The sequence below is a fragment of the Cinclus cinclus genome, chromosome 16 (genome assembly GCF_963662255.1).
Source record: "Cinclus cinclus chromosome 16, bCinCin1.1, whole genome shotgun sequence".
Lineage (NCBI taxonomy): Eukaryota > Metazoa > Chordata > Aves > Passeriformes > Cinclidae > Cinclus > Cinclus cinclus.
The window spans coordinates 13176978-13193979 of NC_085061.1; the positions used below are offsets into that span (position 1 = coordinate 13176978).

Here is a 17002-nt window from a genome sequence, read left to right on the forward strand (position 1 = left end):
AATTCCCATAATTTTACTCATTAAGACACTAAAATCAATGAACTTCTCTTTATGATGGTTGTGAACTGGCTGAGCTGAATTGCAAAATTATTTGGAGATATAATGTAACTCTGCTTACACTGAAACTGCTGGTTTTGATGGCAGTGCAGTTAGGTGACAGTATAAAATCTCCTGGCTCATCTGTCCTTGAACCTCCAAATTCACTGGGAGTGTTGTTTTCTGGCAAGAGCCCAGCACAGGGATCATTGTTGGGTGTAAGCTCTGAGATGGAGCGGGACCCAAATAAAGCACCATGCTGCAGGAGATGTTCACCCCTGAGCTGAAACCACTGGCCTTCATAACTCCGTTATTACGCTTGTTTGTCAAGTGGATACAATCAAATAAAGTTTCTTTACATCTAAGCCTTATGAGACTCAGTCAGCAGGAGTTTTCTCTGCCCAAAGCCCCTAAAAACCCCTTTGTCTGTCCCCTGGTTCCCTGTATCCACATCCCAGTGGCTTTTGGGTGGCACGGGGAGGGGGCCAGGCTTTCCTGCAGGGAACAGCACAGCTCCCATCGTGTCTCCACTGCCTCTTGTTCCAGTGGTTTGTTGGGGCACAAAGGTGGAAATACCCCTCGGTTTGAGTCTCAACATAGCTATTTTATTTCCTTTAGTGTATCTTACAGTCCGAGAGGAGATGCTGAGAGTGGTGTTGCATAGGGTACCTGTGGAATTTTGGCTGTTCTGGCTTGCTGTTGGTATAACTGCATTTTTTAGCAGTGATTTCAAGCAGAAATGTCTTGAAAGCAGTTTGTGCAAGGATTCCCCAGGTATCAGAGCACTTGTTACTCACTTTCACAGACCTCTCTGGGTAATGGCCCCTCAGATTTTAGTGACTTGTGCCGATGGTTTATTGGGCTCAGGATCAGTTTTGTGAGGGGTTCTGTGGGGAATCAACATGGACTTAACTCTGAAACTGCTCTTTAGGTATAAAGTGAGTTTTGTCAGAAGGAGGCAAGGGGTGGGCCCTGGCCAAGAGGCAAGTTCTGACACTTCGGAGTCAGGAGGTGAAATGGTAAATCAGGCTGATATTAAACAAGGAATGTATTATATGGGATAAAAAAGGATGTTGGGCATGTCTACATCACTGACTCTCATCTTGATCCCTTCATCCTCTTGTGAAATTTACGATGATCTGAAAGACCTGAAGCCTGGTCCTCAAGTGAGGTCCCTGCATGAAGCCTGGCACCCAAGCTAAGTGTGGGCTTAGGTACTGGAGAACTTTCTGCCATCATGGAACCTTTTGATCCTGTAGAAACACAAAAACAATCATTGCTTATTCCTGCCGTACGGTATTTGTGTGCTAAATAACAGGGAGCAAAGGCCTGACCAACCTTCTCTCACAAATACTGACAGAATTTATTTCTTGCTTTGCCATTTCTCCTTTTCCCTGCATGAAGGTGTCGGCATTTCAGAAATGTTTGATTTTCATCAGAAACAGAAATGCGTTCTCTGTCTCCATAAATTTTCGTTTCTTCAAAACCAGACGCTAAGCTTCAAACATGAGGAAGTGGGTGTTTTATTTTCTGATTTGGAAGAAGCTGACTGTGAACTGGAGATAGAAGTGTGCAGGGAGCCAGCAGTGCCTGGCAGGCATCGCTGGCTGTGTGGCTGGGCTGGTCACCCAGGCAGCCTGAGCAGCTGCTTGGTTCCACTTCAAACACAAATAAAATACTGCTACAACTGGCAACGTCTTGCCAGCCACTTGAATTCCATGAAATCAAAGCTTTGGGATGGAGATATGCTCCAACGGAAATTGATGCAGTTTACTGTGCAAATAAGCCTGAAGTGCCTCGTAGCTAAAACAGCACTTCTGTTTCAGAATAATTTCTGTCTTTCAGTATTTTAGGTGAGGATGGCAAGTTTAATAAAGAATAAACAAAGCTCAGAGAGAAAACAGGATTAAATGGCTTGCCTGATGGAAAAAACAGGTATGAGTTGTGAATGAGCCCAAAAATAAGAAAAGCTTTTGCAGTTTGGTGGAGATGATCTAAACAGTTGTGTAAATCTTTCAGGAGATTCAATCAGGAGGAAAGATGGGAAAGGGCAGGTCGTGTTTTAACAACATGGGGAAAAGACTGAAGGATTTTTTGAAGTCAACAGTTCTGCCTAGGCAATGTGACTTTTGAAGAAAATCCCAGTTGTTGGTGTCTACTGCTGCTGTTGTTGATGAGGATATTGAGGGGTGTTTATTAAAGGTTTTCTTTCCCCCTGAGCTATATGGGTGTGGGAATTCACAGCTTCGAGAAGTGGGGCATGACCTGTATTAATCTGTGCTCATCTAGGGTGAAACCCTACCTGCAGTAGTTGCCTGGCTGTGCTCTGGCTGACAATCTCTTGTTTATTGAGGAGGATCAGTCATCAGCTGAGCAGGTTTCTTCTGCAGGCTCACCACCAGTGGACATGACTCCAAACTGAAGGCCAAGCTGTGGAACTTGGCCACTGCAGGTTACAAGGCATGTGAGGATTGATCCAGCACCATTAAAAAAACCCCTCAGCTTTGTTTTTCCTCTGCTGAGCCCACTTGGTTTGTGTTCACCCAGCTCTGAAAGTATTTACAGCTGCAAGTTAGGCAAAGGCCAGTGCCTGCCCCTTTGCTACGATCAGTGTTAGCAGTGGATGTTTAATGTCTCCAGCTCTGTGTGCAGAAATCTTGGATCTCTCAGAACTGCTCCCTCACCCTCCTGTGGGCCTGGCTGGAGTGTCTCAAATGGCTGATTCCTCCCCAGTTTGTACATTCTTGAATCATTGGGACAACGTTAATTGGTCAAACTACAACCTTCTTCATAATGTCAGTGAAATCAGTGCTGGGACACAGATTAACTCTCCTAAATTCTAATGTCAGTGAAATCAGTGCTGGGACACAGATTAACTCTCCTAAATTCTAATGTCAGTGAAATCAGTGCTGGGACACAGATTAACTCTCCTAAATTCTAATGTCAGTGAAATCAGTGCTGGGACACAGACTAACACCGTCTAGGATTCTGGCCAGACAGACCTTGTGGAACACAGCAGAAAATGGAGTTTGACTCGAATTCATCCACACCTGGATGGGCACCACTCCTGAAGTTTTGGCTCTAAGCTCCTGACTGGAACATATCTGGATATGTGCTGTGGCCTTATTAGGGATTTACTTCCCTCTGAAAGGTACAAGGAATATATAATTTAAATCTAGAAGCACTTAAGTGTGAGAATGTGAGAAAACAGGACTCATATTGCTTTTTTTTTTTTTTGCTTTTTTTTTAAAGCCTCTACTTCATAGTGCCTCCTCTATTGGAAGATGAGCAGCCCATTTCAGACCATATGTCAAAGCACTTGGTTACTTTTTTTTTTTAAAGGTTCGAGTATTGCACCATACCTTTGATTATGTGTGGTGTTTTTAATAAATTGTCTGAGAGAGCAAAAAGAACTTCCAAAGTGTCCTGTTGAGTTGCCCTAATGTCATTTTAATCTCATCCCTACATCTCTAGGATCAGAATGTTATGCGAAACTTGTGTCATGGTGTGGAATGTGGATTTAGAAGATGCAAAGTTAATTTACGAAGTAAGTATACCCTTATATATATTAAAAAAAAAAAAAACAAAAAAAACAACAACTTAAACCGGTAGTGAAATTATTTTGAAAGAAGCTATTTGGGGTTAAGGCCACCTTTGCATTTTAATGGGTAATTACTCTTGGCACAGCATCCCTGGGGACCAGAGGTAAATCCGGATTTAAATAGGGCGCAGCTAATACTTTGTTCTTTAAGGGAAGCCAGTTTCCATGCATCAGGGAGAAGAGAAATCCAAGGGTTTCGGCGCTGGAAGCAGCAGCAGCAGCAGCAGCAGAGTGCATCTGATCGATCTAGGAAGGTTTTCCCCTGGAGGAGCGGGCTCGGTGCGCGCCCAGCGCTCGCAGCCGGCAGGAGAGGGCGGCAGAGAAGCGGCTCCCGGACCCTGCACAGCGCCCAAATTTGTCACGGGAGCGACAGCACATCGCATCTCGGAAGCCAAATCCCCTTTCAAAACGGCAGCTTCGCCAGTTTTTTTTTTTTTTTAATTTTTTTTTTTTTTTTTTTTTTTTTTTTTTTTTTTTTTTTTTAGGAGCCCGCACCACTTTGAAAATGTCAAATTCCTGCGGCAGCCCAGAAGACGCGAGGAAGCAGCGAGGAAGAGACGGCAAGATAAGAAGGGAGGATGTGGATGATTCCCAGCCGGAGGAGAAGAGGCTGAAGCTGGCGAGGGAAGGAGGGAGCAGTGGAAAGGACCGAGAAGCAGCGGCAGACGCAGATGCAATAATGCCTTGTTCAGGCAGAGAGGAGCCCGTGCCCGAAGGAGGTGGCCAAGGCAAAAGTGTAAGTGAGGCTCAGGGAACGGGGGAAGGGCCGGGAGGTTACCTCTGGAATTATTTGTCATCCTGAAGTTGGTAATTGGGCATCAAGAGGAGCAGGACGAGTACAGTCGGGTGTCCCATCTCGCCGAGATCCTTAGCATGGTCCTCTTTAATTTCTGATCCCGCCTGAGCACTTTGTAGTGCAGCAATGTGTGCTTTTATCTGGCTCTCACTGTCAGCAGCTTGCAAGATGTGTGTGTCAGAGGAGTGATTTCTTTTTTCATGGGGAGAAGGGAGAAGGAATATTAACTGCTGAACTTGCTTTTCAGCTCCCTATATCCACTTAGAAATTGGGTAAGGATTTGTGCATTGAACTGGACAGTTTGGGCTGTTTATCAGTCTGTCCATTCATTTGTGTTGAGTAGCACTATTTTACAGCTGGGGCTGGGGGTAAAGCCTCCAGGAGAGGAGGAGAATTGGTGGTAGGAGATCTCATCTGGAGAGGTTTTGCCAAAAAGGAGCTGCTGAGCAGTTGCCTGTATAAATATCAGCGTTCCCAGGTCTTTGCAGGAGGGTAACTTTGCTGCCTGGTTATCAGCTCAGCTGCTGTGCCTGTCAGCAGCTCCTGAAGCTCAGCAGAGAAGCTGGGGGAGAACATTTGGATCCCCAGCCAGCTGAAGCCTTGCTCCTCCTGGTGCAATTTGGGCCAGTTTTCCTGGACACATCCTGGCTGCTTCCCTTGGTCAGAAATACAGGAGGAGGGTGGTGGGAACAGTGTCTGGGGTGTGGGATGTTTCCTGTGTCACTTGTCATAGGGTGAGATTGTAGCTTTAGAGCTCAACTGAGAGCTGCTGGAGATTTCAGTGCACTGCTTTTATCCAGAAGTTTTCTGCAGTGTGGGTTGTTTTCTCTCCTGGGATTGATTTCCTGAATTTAGACATGCTTCTTCAAATGAGGAGCTAAGTAGATGCTCAGCATTTTGGTAGGATTTACATTATTAAATCATTTGGAAGATAGTTTATTCAATTTGTTCTTGGTGGAAGGTCATCTCTAAATGCAACAGTTTTCCCGAACTACAAAAGTATTTAAAATGTGTGTAGAGTGTTGATTTGTTTATCCAAGCAGAAATCTTTTCTATCAAGCCAGGTAACTGTAGAGAGTTGCACTTTGCTCTGTGATTTGGGCTTCCAATGCTTTGTGAAGTTATGTTCTTTCTAACTCTCAGACAGTGAAGCACCACTCCTGTTGTTGTACCACTTCTGGCACAGATTTACTTTCCCCCAAAGAAATGCAAAATACAGGCCAGTTAATTGGTCAAATCACAACCCTTGCTTTTCTCTGGTTGTATTTTTATTTTATTTTTTTTTACATTTTACCTGAGAGTAAAGGTTTTAAATCTATTCTCCTTTGTGATAAATATCTAGAAGTGAACACCACTATGGTTTGGGGTAAAAGTCTTTTTGATGGTACACTTTACTATAATACCTAGTTAGGAAGTTACTGAAAGGTAAGCCTTAACTGAATAAATCTTCTTTGTCTTTGAAGGGACCAATGCAGAATATATGAAAATGATGCACACCTGAATCACTGGGCTCTCTCCCATCTGTGAGGCCAGGTTTAGCCCCTTATTTATGTTCTGCTACTGCAGCAAAGTTCTGTGCTGGTGATTACCTGTTCTTTTTTTTTTTTTTTTTGTCCTTTCAAGGACCTGTACAGCTGCTCCAACTTTATATTCTGGCTTTTCATCAGGGGATTGTTAAAAATATTAACAATGAACAATTTAATGAACAATTATTTCACTGCTTGTGTCTCCCAAAATAAATTCTTAAGTGGTTTTCATAATAAAATAATTGTTCTTATAGTACCTCTTCAATTAAACTAAGTTTGATTCAAAACTCATCAAACCTCAACGAAGGTCTTCTTTCCCCTCACTTGAGTGGATTCTGGCTTAGGATGTTGCACTACATTTTGAATAAAGTCCCAGTAATACTTTTCCCCTCCCCATTTAAATCTGTCTGTCTGTATTATTAGAAATTAATTATGTGACATTTGAAATTCTGTTAACATAAATTTTTTTCTCAAAGCAATAAAAGCTTGTTCAACAATGACTATGGGTGCCTGTCACCTTGTACAGAGCAAGCTGCTGGAAAAGATGGACTGTGTGTCCTTAGGAAATACTGGAATGACTTCATTTCTGTGCCTAGAAGAATCTTTGTTTTATAGGCATAGTGGTATGGGTAATCAATGCATTCATTGGAGGAACATTTCCTAGTAGTCCATTATGTCTTCCACTTTAAAGAAGGACATTTAAAAAAATTATAGGATTTGACTCATTTTTAGACTAGTAATAAAAAATCAGCACAGTGTGTGTGCTATTTCTTTGTTTATGCCACTGCTATTTGCCTCATTCAACATCATTCTTGGGTTTAGAAGGGAGAAATATATGTTGGTCAGCTGCTCCAGCTCATTATTCCACTTACTGTGGGATCTTGGATTCTGGAGGATGCAGACACGATGTATATTTTATGCTCCTGAAATGATGTGGGCATTTCCTTGGCATCCTGAGTTTACAGCAGGATCTGCTGCTTGGCAAAAGCTGGTTGCAGAAGGATTTTGTGCCCCTGGACAGAGCTCTCTCCTCTGCCTTGGCAATGGGGGGCTGCATTTGGCAGCAGCGCCTGGAGTGACTCCTTCCCTTAGTGCTGGTGACTGGTTCATGCAGTAACCCGGGCTGAAACTGGAATTGTTAATTTAGATATCTATTCAAGAGTTTGCTTCTTGCCTTCTCTTTTTATTGCCTTCATTACAGGGAGGAAGCTGCTCGTGGCAGGTGTGAATCACACAGTCCAAGGCCAGGGAATTGTTCCCTCTGTGATGTTTCCTCCTGGCAGAGCATCAGGATGAAGCCTTTGGTTCAAAGGAAGGGGCTGCAGCCTTTGCAGTGAAGCTGGACTTAAGGAATCCTTCATTTGGTGCAGGTGGTGGGGAACTGGCCTTGGGGAGAGCTGGTGAGTCAAGAGCTGGGGTAAAGTCTTTAACCAGGGTGTCTGGAGAATTCCATTCCCAGCTGTGTGCCTGGAGGATGACCACAGCTCTCGGCTCTTGATGTCACCCTGCCCCTGACCACACACTGAAAATTGTTAAATCGGGGTAAAGTTGTATTTCCTGAAACAGGAAGCACATGAAAGATTGACCATGCAAGTGCTGACTGCTTTCTGGGCTGATAGACATGAGACGGACCCCTAGTTACCCATGAGTAACCATGTGAGACCCCTAGTTACCCATGAGTAACTATGTGAGACCCCTAGTTACCCGTAACTATGTGAGACTCCTAGTTACCCATGAGTAACTCTGTGTGACTCCTAGTTACTCATGAGTAACTATGTAAGACTCCTAGTTACCCATGAGTAACTATGTGAGACTCCTAGTTACCCGTGAGTAACTATGTGAGACTCCTAGTTACCCATGAGTAACTCTGTGTGACTCCTAGTTACTCATGAGTAACTATGTGAGACTCCTAGTTACCCATGAGTAACTCTGTGTGACTCCTAGTTACTCATGAGTAACTATGTGAGACTCCTAGTTACCCATGAGTAACTCTGTGTGACTCCTAGTTACCCATGAGTAACTATGTGAGACTCCTAGTTACCCATGAGTAACTATGTGTGACTCCTAGTTACCCATGAATAACTCTGTGTGACTCCTAGTTACTCATGAGTAACTATGTGAGACTCCTAGTTACTCATGAGTAACTATGTGTGACTCCTAGTTACCCATGAATAACTCTGTGTGACTCCTAGTTACTCATGAGTAACTATGTGAGACTCCTAGTTACTCATGAGTAACTATGTGAGACTCCTAGTTACCCGTGAGTAACCATGTGTGACTCCTAGTTACCCACGAGAGGAGTGTGGATCCTTGGAATCCTTGTATCCTTGTCTTTCAAGAATAGTCCTTTTTTCTTTCTCTTTAACCAGCTCTTTGTCCATAGGCCTGGTGAAGATTCTTTGGATTTTGGTGCAAAGATATTTCTGTATCCACAAGGCCTCCTTTGTTATGAACCAAACTTTCTGCCATAAATATTTCTGCCAAGTTTAGAGAACAAGACTAAATTTCTTGGGTTTGGTCTGACTTCTGTACTGTTCCCACAGCATACAGCTTCCTAAACTATGTTTTCATCTTTAATGCCACCTGTGCCAGGGGAGAGCTTGAACTTTTACCTTTTAAACAAATTTCAGAATTACTTTAATGCATTTGTGAATTAAGGTACTGTTTCAATTTTTTTTTTTAAATTGCCATTGTGAATATTTGGAAAGGAGGAAAGAGTAGAAGTATAATGGAAAAAAAATGCAACTTTTTGTTGCTAATATCAGAAGTAACATCTTTATTCAGTTTTGGGACTGTCACGTTGTAAAAGAAAATGTGAGGAAAGTACGTGAAAAACTGATTAGCACTTTTGTAGGAGGAAAAAACTGGTTTCACTGATCAACCTGAAGAATTGACCACACAAAACTTGTATCATGAGACAAATGCAGCCTTCTATATCTCAGATGTTAATGGAATTGTAAATCCAGTCCAGATCCAGGGGAGATGTGTTGTGCTACGCAATGCCCTTGTCTTTGCACAGAGAACAAATTGTACCTTGTCATCACTTTGAGTAAATCATTTGAGTATTCCTAAAGTGTACAAGAACATACCTTGGAAAGCTGAGAAACACGTTGAAAAGCTGATCATTTAAAAGGAGAGGAAGGGTTTTCTAGAAATTAAGATATGAGCTTGGAGCTTCAGCTCAAGATAAAATTCCCTCATTTGAAGGATGGGCCTGGGTTCAAATTGAAAGCTCTGTCAAGACCAGGTGTGGATGTAGGAACTGAACTCTGCCTGGATTCACTGCAGAAACTTCAGTGTGTGCCTTCAGCAGTGTGAGCTGCTGTCCTGGAAGTGCTTGGGGTGAATATCAAAGAGGTGTTGAATTTGATAATGGTGTTAATCTTGATGAGTGAAATACACATTTTTAATTTCTTATGTTTAGCCTGGATTAAAATAATTTTTGACTTGATAACTCAAGGCTTTTTCATTAAATACAGGCATAAAACATAGAATGAAGTGTAAGAATTGAAGTCTGACAGTTTGAACCCTTGTGTGCATTGCCACACGAGGTTACACTGGGTCAGTGCAGTTTCTCATAGAGGTTTTCTGGTTTAGGACGTTTATTTGCTCCTTACAGTTGGTTTATTACAAAACCTGATTTGTGTATGGCTTTGGGATCATGATTCCATTAAAAATATTACTTTAAAGAGGAAATGCTTTTGAGAAAGGAGAAACTGGGATGGTGGGTTGGTCTGGGCTGGGAGTCCAATTTAAGGTGCTGATTTTTGACTCTCAGGTTTCTAAGCAGATTGAACCATTCTTCTGTCAAGGCTATGGTTTAGTTCTTTTTGTCTCCCCTTTATAAAAGTGTTTCAATCTATTGAGTTCCTTTTGTCCTCACACATTATGGAATGGATGTGTTTTAGGAGAGCACCATAAATTTAAAGTGTTTTGAAGAGCAGGACATTTGGAATGTTTTGTAGATCTGCCTTTTCCTCTCTTTCCTTTTTGGGGTCTGATTACCTAATTAGAGGTTAACTTAAGGATTTAATTTGTTTTCTTGTTAGGCAGACTGTGATAGATGTTGGAATTGCTGCTTTTGTTTTGGTTCAGAGCACAATCCAATTCTGTGATCCAGGACAGAGACATAATTATTTGCCTTTGGAAGTGGGAAGAAAGGAGATAATAATTCTTTAGAAGTCAGTGGTGGTACTGATATAAGGTGCTAGAGTTACTTCCACAAGAATATTTTCTATCAAAGTAAAGGAACTTTGATAGAAAGGTGTGGATAAATCAAAAAATTGGTTTGGTCTTGATTCCAAGAACAAGAACAAGTTGAAGGAAAATGTTCTCCCTGAAACTGATTCATCCTCCTTTTAACCTCTGGCTAGTGTCAGCAAACAATGGCACTGCAGCTTGAGCAGGAATAATTGCAGCAAAGAATTTCCTGAGACAAGGAAGGGCAGCAGAAAGGGACCCTTATGAATGACCTTGTTTTGCCATTTTTCCTGTAGCTGCACTAGATGGCAAGGGACAAGTGTGCAAAGCTAAAGGCTTTGTGTGCATTATCCTATTGTTTTGTCATGAGGGAAACTTAATTTAATTCAGCAAATAATTGCTTGTTTTCAACAAGCAGTTTCAACCAAGAGCAAAGTTGTCCAGTTGTGTTTACTCATTGGAAGTTCAATTTCACTCATAAGGAACATTCATGGGGCATTTCTATCCCAGTCTGAGTAATCAATTGCCTAATAATACAATTTTTGTTGTGTGACTGTAATACTACTTTTGATTGAAATTACAAATGCATTAAAGTCTTCAGAGTGCAAAAGAAGACATTTGTGATCTATTTTGAATTAGAGGAGATATGAAATTAAGATATTTATATATTGCTCTTATTTGCTATGCTTTCTCCTCCTGTATGCCAATCTCAGCCATGAAAAATATTTTTATTTCAAGTCTCTGTGATTTAAAGATTAATAAAGTTGCTTACTTTACTTAGGTTGTTTTTTAAATATTTGCAGTCTTAGTCATTAGTCCAGGCTACAACAATGAGGAATAATAGCCCCAAAAGCTATGCAAAAATTGGAAATGGAATCAGGCTGGTTCTTCACTGGCTGTCCCTTTCCTGTGGAGTACTCGATATTCAGACTCATTTGGGATGCATTATTACTAAAGAGTTTCCTACTTTGTTCCATTAAATTAGGCTGCAGGATCTGCTGCATTGCCACCCATGTAATTTCCCCCTCAGGAATGCACTTAATGTGTTCTGATGTTTAATGCTTTGCCCCACTGTGCACTTCTTAAACAGCCCAAGGAGTTATAGGCAGTCTTGTCTACACTAGAAAGGATTTTATCCTTTAAATTCAGAATCCAGAACATTTGCTTTTGATGGCTCTCTCGGGTTCTGATCTCTCCCCTTGTGGCGCCTGAAGATACCTCTAAAATGGGCATAACTTGTTCAACACTTGTGAGCCAGCTGCTCACTGCCAGCAAACTTCAAATAGCTTGGTGTAGGAAAATGCAACAGTTAAATGACTTAACCTGGTGCCGTTGACTCTAAGTGCTAGATAATGAAGTAATTCTCAATTAGTTGTACTGATAATTAATAAAGGTCCATTTAAGATTCGCAAATCAATGAGAAGTGTCTGCTGTCCTTGGTGAGGATACTCTCATTCCAGTCTGAAAAAACAGAACTTGTTTAAAGTGAAAAAGATTTCCTGAGTGCAATAATTCTTATACAATCCATTCTCCTTTCCCCTGCTGCTCTTTTCCCCAGCATGCTTCCAATATATTTGATGTCAGCCCTACTGCACAGGGATGTGGCTTTAGGATCCCTAGGAAAGGACTCAACTCTGGTCCCTCATTTCTTAAAAAAGATCTTTACTGAGTTGGCCACTGGACAGACAAGTGGAAAGGTGGAGGTAGAGAAGCTCATGGGTGTGCAAGGTTTTATAGCAAGGATTGTGCAGGATCCTATTGGCCTTCAATAATTGAGCAGAGACACCACAAAATCAGCCACCACTGGCATGGACTTAGAGGGGTTCTCTGTTTGCCCAGGGTTCTGTTTTCTCTTGAAGAGCTGAGCAAGAACAGCACAGGATCAGCCACTCATGGATGCAGTGAAAGGCCCCTGCATTTCCCCAGCTGCTGTAATTATTTTGATAGTATTGGTTACCCGTAAGCATAATGAGATGGTGAAAAATCAACAAATTTTCACAAAGTTTCCATTCTTTTTACTGTCTATGAAGTTTGATAAATTCCTATTTCAGCTGAGGTCTACTGTGCATTCAACACATATTATCTTCAAAGAATGTTGTTTTCCACAAAAGATATAAATGGATTTAGTATGTAAAATTATGAAGTCGTCTCACTGAGACTGTCTTAGCTCCTTGAGCTGGGCCACAATTAAATGGAAATGAAGCATTCTTATCAATAATGTACTGGGGAAGTAGCATCTGTTCTGAGATGCCGAGAGGTTGTTTTTTCATTCACTAAAATATTTATTTCAACTAAAAAAACCTAATCTTTTCACTGTCCCCAGAGGGCAGAATCATTGACTGTTATGTTTAGAAATTGTCTGTGAATTACAAGAGTCCATATAAAATGGAAAGAATGCTGATTGAGGAATTAATCACTTTTTACCTAATTTAAAATAAATAATGACATTGTAGAAAGCTGTCGCATTAGCTTCAAGAAAAAGTCTGATTCTTGGGAAAGCAGCAAGCAGCTTTCTCTCACTATAGGCTGGTTTCCAGCTCTTGCAGGCACAAAAACAATAGTTTTTGGTGACATGACAATATTTTCTTCTAATTACCCAGTGTTGTATTACACGTTACATAAACGTTGCTGTTCTTGGCCACTCGTTCAGATCCTTCTTAGATTTCAAGTCTAGAACTGACTGCTAGACCCTGGTTTCTGGGAAAACTTAATTCTCTCTCCCTAAATTCACTTTGAGCTACAATACGGAATTTTTTATAGAAACAGCCACTGTTGATTAAAGGCTTCAGGTCATGGACAATTCCTCAAGTCTCCAGGTAAATTTCTTGCTGTACAGAACTATTCTTAGAATAAAAATATAAATCCTTGCCTGGAGTTGGAATTTACCCAACTGCTTATCCCAGCCTGAGTGGATTGTTTTGCACCAGATGTTATTGACTCCCATGATGGGAATAATCTCATCTCCTCCTCCTGGATAAGCCAAGCATCTGGATCCATGTGCTTTGTTTTCCATCCTGCAGATCTGTGCTCCCCATCTGAAAGAATTCATCTGTGCCTTTGCTGGCTCTTTGCAAGTTCAACATTTATTGAGGAAAGCTGATTCTGCTGGATGCCCTCTGTTAATGTATCAATGATTTAGGTACTGCTCTGGCCTGGGCTCCAGGTTCATTTACCAACAACTGCCAGTGTCACAAAACATTGACAAAACTGTGTTTGTCCACGTGGGAGTGTATTTTTGTCAGGCAAGCCCAGAATTTATGACTGCAATTTGATTAAAATCGTCTGAAAATTACCAATGCCTTGATTTTTACATACTCACTTTCCAATTCACTGGGAAGAAAAATCACTGAATACTACTCATGAAAGAACAGTTCCTTGTGGGATGTTAATTGCAGAGGCATCTTAATTGGAATGACTCTGCTCCTGCTCCTTTTTTTTTTTATCTCCCTCCCTATCTGCTCAGTTTTAATTCATTTTAAAGTGTCCTGTGTAGCTGTGCACACAAACCAATCTGGAGCTGTATGTTAGCACTCCAGAGTGGTTGCTCAATTGTGATTTTAAAAAATTATCATTATGTAACTGAGCCAAAAAGTCAAAACTAAATTACCTTCTTGTTGACAAATGAGTTTTGCCCCAGTCTTCCAACCTGGAAGCTGCTAAGGCTGTTCCCTTGGGAGTATGTGCAGTGTGCACTGTTGGCAGGGAAGCTTTTAACCAAGGCAAAATGAGGGAAGAAACCCCAGAAAAAGCCCAGCTATGTGGCTGGAATAAATTCTGGGCCGCTGCGGGTCCGCAGCTGCCTGGTCACTGCAGGGGGAAGGGGTGATGGGCTGGCACCAGGAAAACCCCAGTGCCCTGTTTGCTGCAGACGTGGTTAATTGATGTCTGAATCCCAGGGAAAAGAAACCTCCCTCCTGGAGGTGTCTGGAATGAGCCCTGGGTGCTCTGAGCCAGGCACGGGAGGTCAGGCAGCAGCAGGCTGAGGGCTCAGTTCCCCTGGAGCTGTTGGCACAGCTCTGGCTATTGGCACCTCTGGAGGAGATGAAGAATGGGGCTGGCAGAGGGGGGACAGTTTGGGCAGAGCCCTGGGAGTCCCTGGTTTCTCCTGAGTGATATAATAATGTTCTCTCAGTGGTGTTTGTGCAGGGTCAGTGCTGCCTCTGCCAAAAGACCCTGAACCAGGCCGCAACATGGAAGGTTCTCCCAGCCTGGGGAGTTGATTTGTAGAACACCTATTGCACAAGCTTAGCAAAGTCAGTGCCTGGTGGGTTTTTTTTTTTTTATTTTTCACTAGGGAAAAAACATAATCCCAGAGAGCATCTTTGCTTAAAACAACTAGTAAAAATAAAATCAATTCAGTAATTCCTGATATTTTATGCCAATTGCTCGGTCTTCATTAGAACTCCACATACACATATGATAGCACCCTATTATCTGTTTGCTTTCTTAAAGCCTGCTCTTGTAAAATGAACAATTAATGAAGTAGTTTTTTTAAAGTACCATCTGCATAGCTGCTAAGCTTGCTGCTCTTAAATCTGTTTGCAAAAGGAAAAGGGCTCTTTCATGTGCTGTTCCTCAGCCCTTCATCTGGAGGTTCTGAAGAAGCTGTTGGAGATTATTTAATCAGTGTAGAGATCTGAATGCTGCCAACAGAGAGAGGTTGCAGAATGGAACTGGTTACGTGTGCTTTATGTGACTGTGCAGATTTGTGCACATCCTTGGTGCTGCTTTAGTTGTGCATCAGTTTTATGATGTGCCAGGGATACTTTTCTTCTTCTGAGCTCAAAATCCAAAGCGCCCTACTTGATTAATGTCTAATTCTGGCATGCTGGCCTAAGGAATCCTGGAAATGAAATGTGCCTATAAACAAAAGCTTCTGACTTTCTCAATCACTGACCCCACTCCTTGGGCTAAAGAGCTGTTGTCTGAAGAAAATGATCTTTCAAGGTGTAAAATCTGTTCCCTGTCGCCTTAGGAGATTGCTAGGACTTAGAAAATTCACGGATCTTTTCATTCTGCTTCTCTTTAGTTTGAACTTTTGAAATTGATTCCCCGGGGAGCAGGAGGATGGACACAGGGGTGGAGCTGATCACTGATCCCAGGTCTGTAGCAGGATAGCTGCTAGCACCCTGTTTACTCAGCAATAGCATCAGGAACATTCTCAAATAAATGGACATTTCTGTATCCCTTACTGGGAATGTTAAGTCAGGGAGGTGACACCAGCTCTCTCTGCTGTCCCAGTATTGAAATTGGCCCAAGGCAGTATCCAGATCATTCTCCTCACAAAAAGAGCACTCAAAACCCAGAATCTCCCACTTTCCATGGAGTGCCTTGTAGCTAAGTAAGTCCAAAGGCATCTGGTGTGAAGTGTTTCAAGTGCCAAAGAAGTGATCAACAGCTTCAACTATCAAAAACTTCAAGTTTCATCTGTAATAAATGATATGAAGACATCTGAATAGCCTTCCTTATGAAGGCAGTTTATAATTTATAGAGACCTTAAAGGGGATTTGGAGGCAGGTTGATGAAATGTCACAGCTTTCACCTCACAAAGTAATTGTATTTTAATGAAGTAAAGCCTCTCAGTTGAAGAGATGACGTTGGCTGGTGAGGGAATACAGGCAAAATGTAAGGGAATAAACTGGGGAAAGAATCTGCTTTTCTCAGAAGAAAAGAGAAGAGGGAGAACTAATTCAAGGAATTGTTGTGAAGGTCCCAAGGTGCTTCACTGTTCTTGATGCTCCCTTGAAACCAAGGAAATCAGTCACTGAATTCCCAGCAGCAGAGGACGAGACCTGTGTCTCACTGGGCTGGATGTCAGGTTTTGTTTCAGCAGCTTTGCTTGGTCCTTGGCAGTGTTCAGATAATTTGGCCCTCACTGCAGTGTTTAACTCCTGATGTTTGCCAGCTGTGCCTTGGGTGTTCTGCAGGTGGATGGCAGAAGCCAGTGCTTCAGTGTGCAGTGTCCCAAGTCCACTCTTCAGGAAATCATGAAGAAGAATGTGCCTGTGGATCTGACCAGTGTTTTGTTTTCTTCCTCTGCATGGTGATTTTCCTCCTAGATCTTTGACTTAGAAAGATGTTGAAATCTCTTTGCTTTTAGTTGTACTTACATTAGTTCAGTCAAGGATCCCCTGACTCCAAAAGCACTTTCTTAGCACAGTTTCCCAAGAATTAGTTGCATCACATAAAGTAAGTAGCTCAAATTCTCATATTCTAGGATTAGCCATTTTTAAGAAGTAATATTAGAAGTTTAACATAGACATCTCCATTAGATTTAACTAAAATTTATTTTGAAAAGTATCATGGGTTTCTCTGATGAAAGGTTCATGTAAATTTAGGAAATGTGTTTAGTATTGCTGGTAATAAAAGCCAAATTTCTTCTAAGGGGCTGATAAGCTACAGCTTAAAGATGACTTTACGTATTCAATGTAATTTTTTTTTAATTCAGTGCCAGAAAGTCCTGCAAAGGTCAGGCAGACTCCCCCACGTCTGAAATTAATTTTTCAGTATGACTGCAGCAGAGTTTGATTTGCAAACACAGCATCTAATTTCCTTTAGTGTTGTCTATAAGAAATCTGGTTGATTCCTATATAACATCTAGTAGACATGTTCAGTTTTCACTCAAACTGAGAGGGCAAAAAACTCCAGAAGTGACAGTGGGATCCTCCTAAATCTCCCAAGACCTGAGCCAGCATCTAATTTTTAAATATGCTCAAAACTTTGAGCCCCCTGATACTTTCTACAGAACTGACAGAAACATTTCATTAAACAAATTACGACGCTTGTTTTCTTGGGTTTAATTTTTTTCTGTTCTTTAGTGTATGGTGCATTTGCATGAAAATG

At 41.7% G+C, this 17002-nt stretch overlaps 1 protein-coding gene across 1 annotated transcript in view; it reads left to right on the top strand.

Annotated features, from left to right (window-relative positions):
- Positions 1 to 2818: 2818 nt before the first annotated feature.
- RBFOX1 (RNA binding fox-1 homolog 1) overlaps positions 2819 to 17002 on the top strand; it is a 1143703-nt gene continuing 1129519 nt past the window's right edge. The window contains exon 1 of the mRNA XM_062503892.1: positions 2819 to 4373. Coding sequence (XP_062359876.1) covers positions 4143 to 4373 — 231 coding nt within the window. The 5' untranslated portion in view covers positions 2819 to 4142. The remainder of the gene's footprint in view (positions 4374 to 17002) is intronic.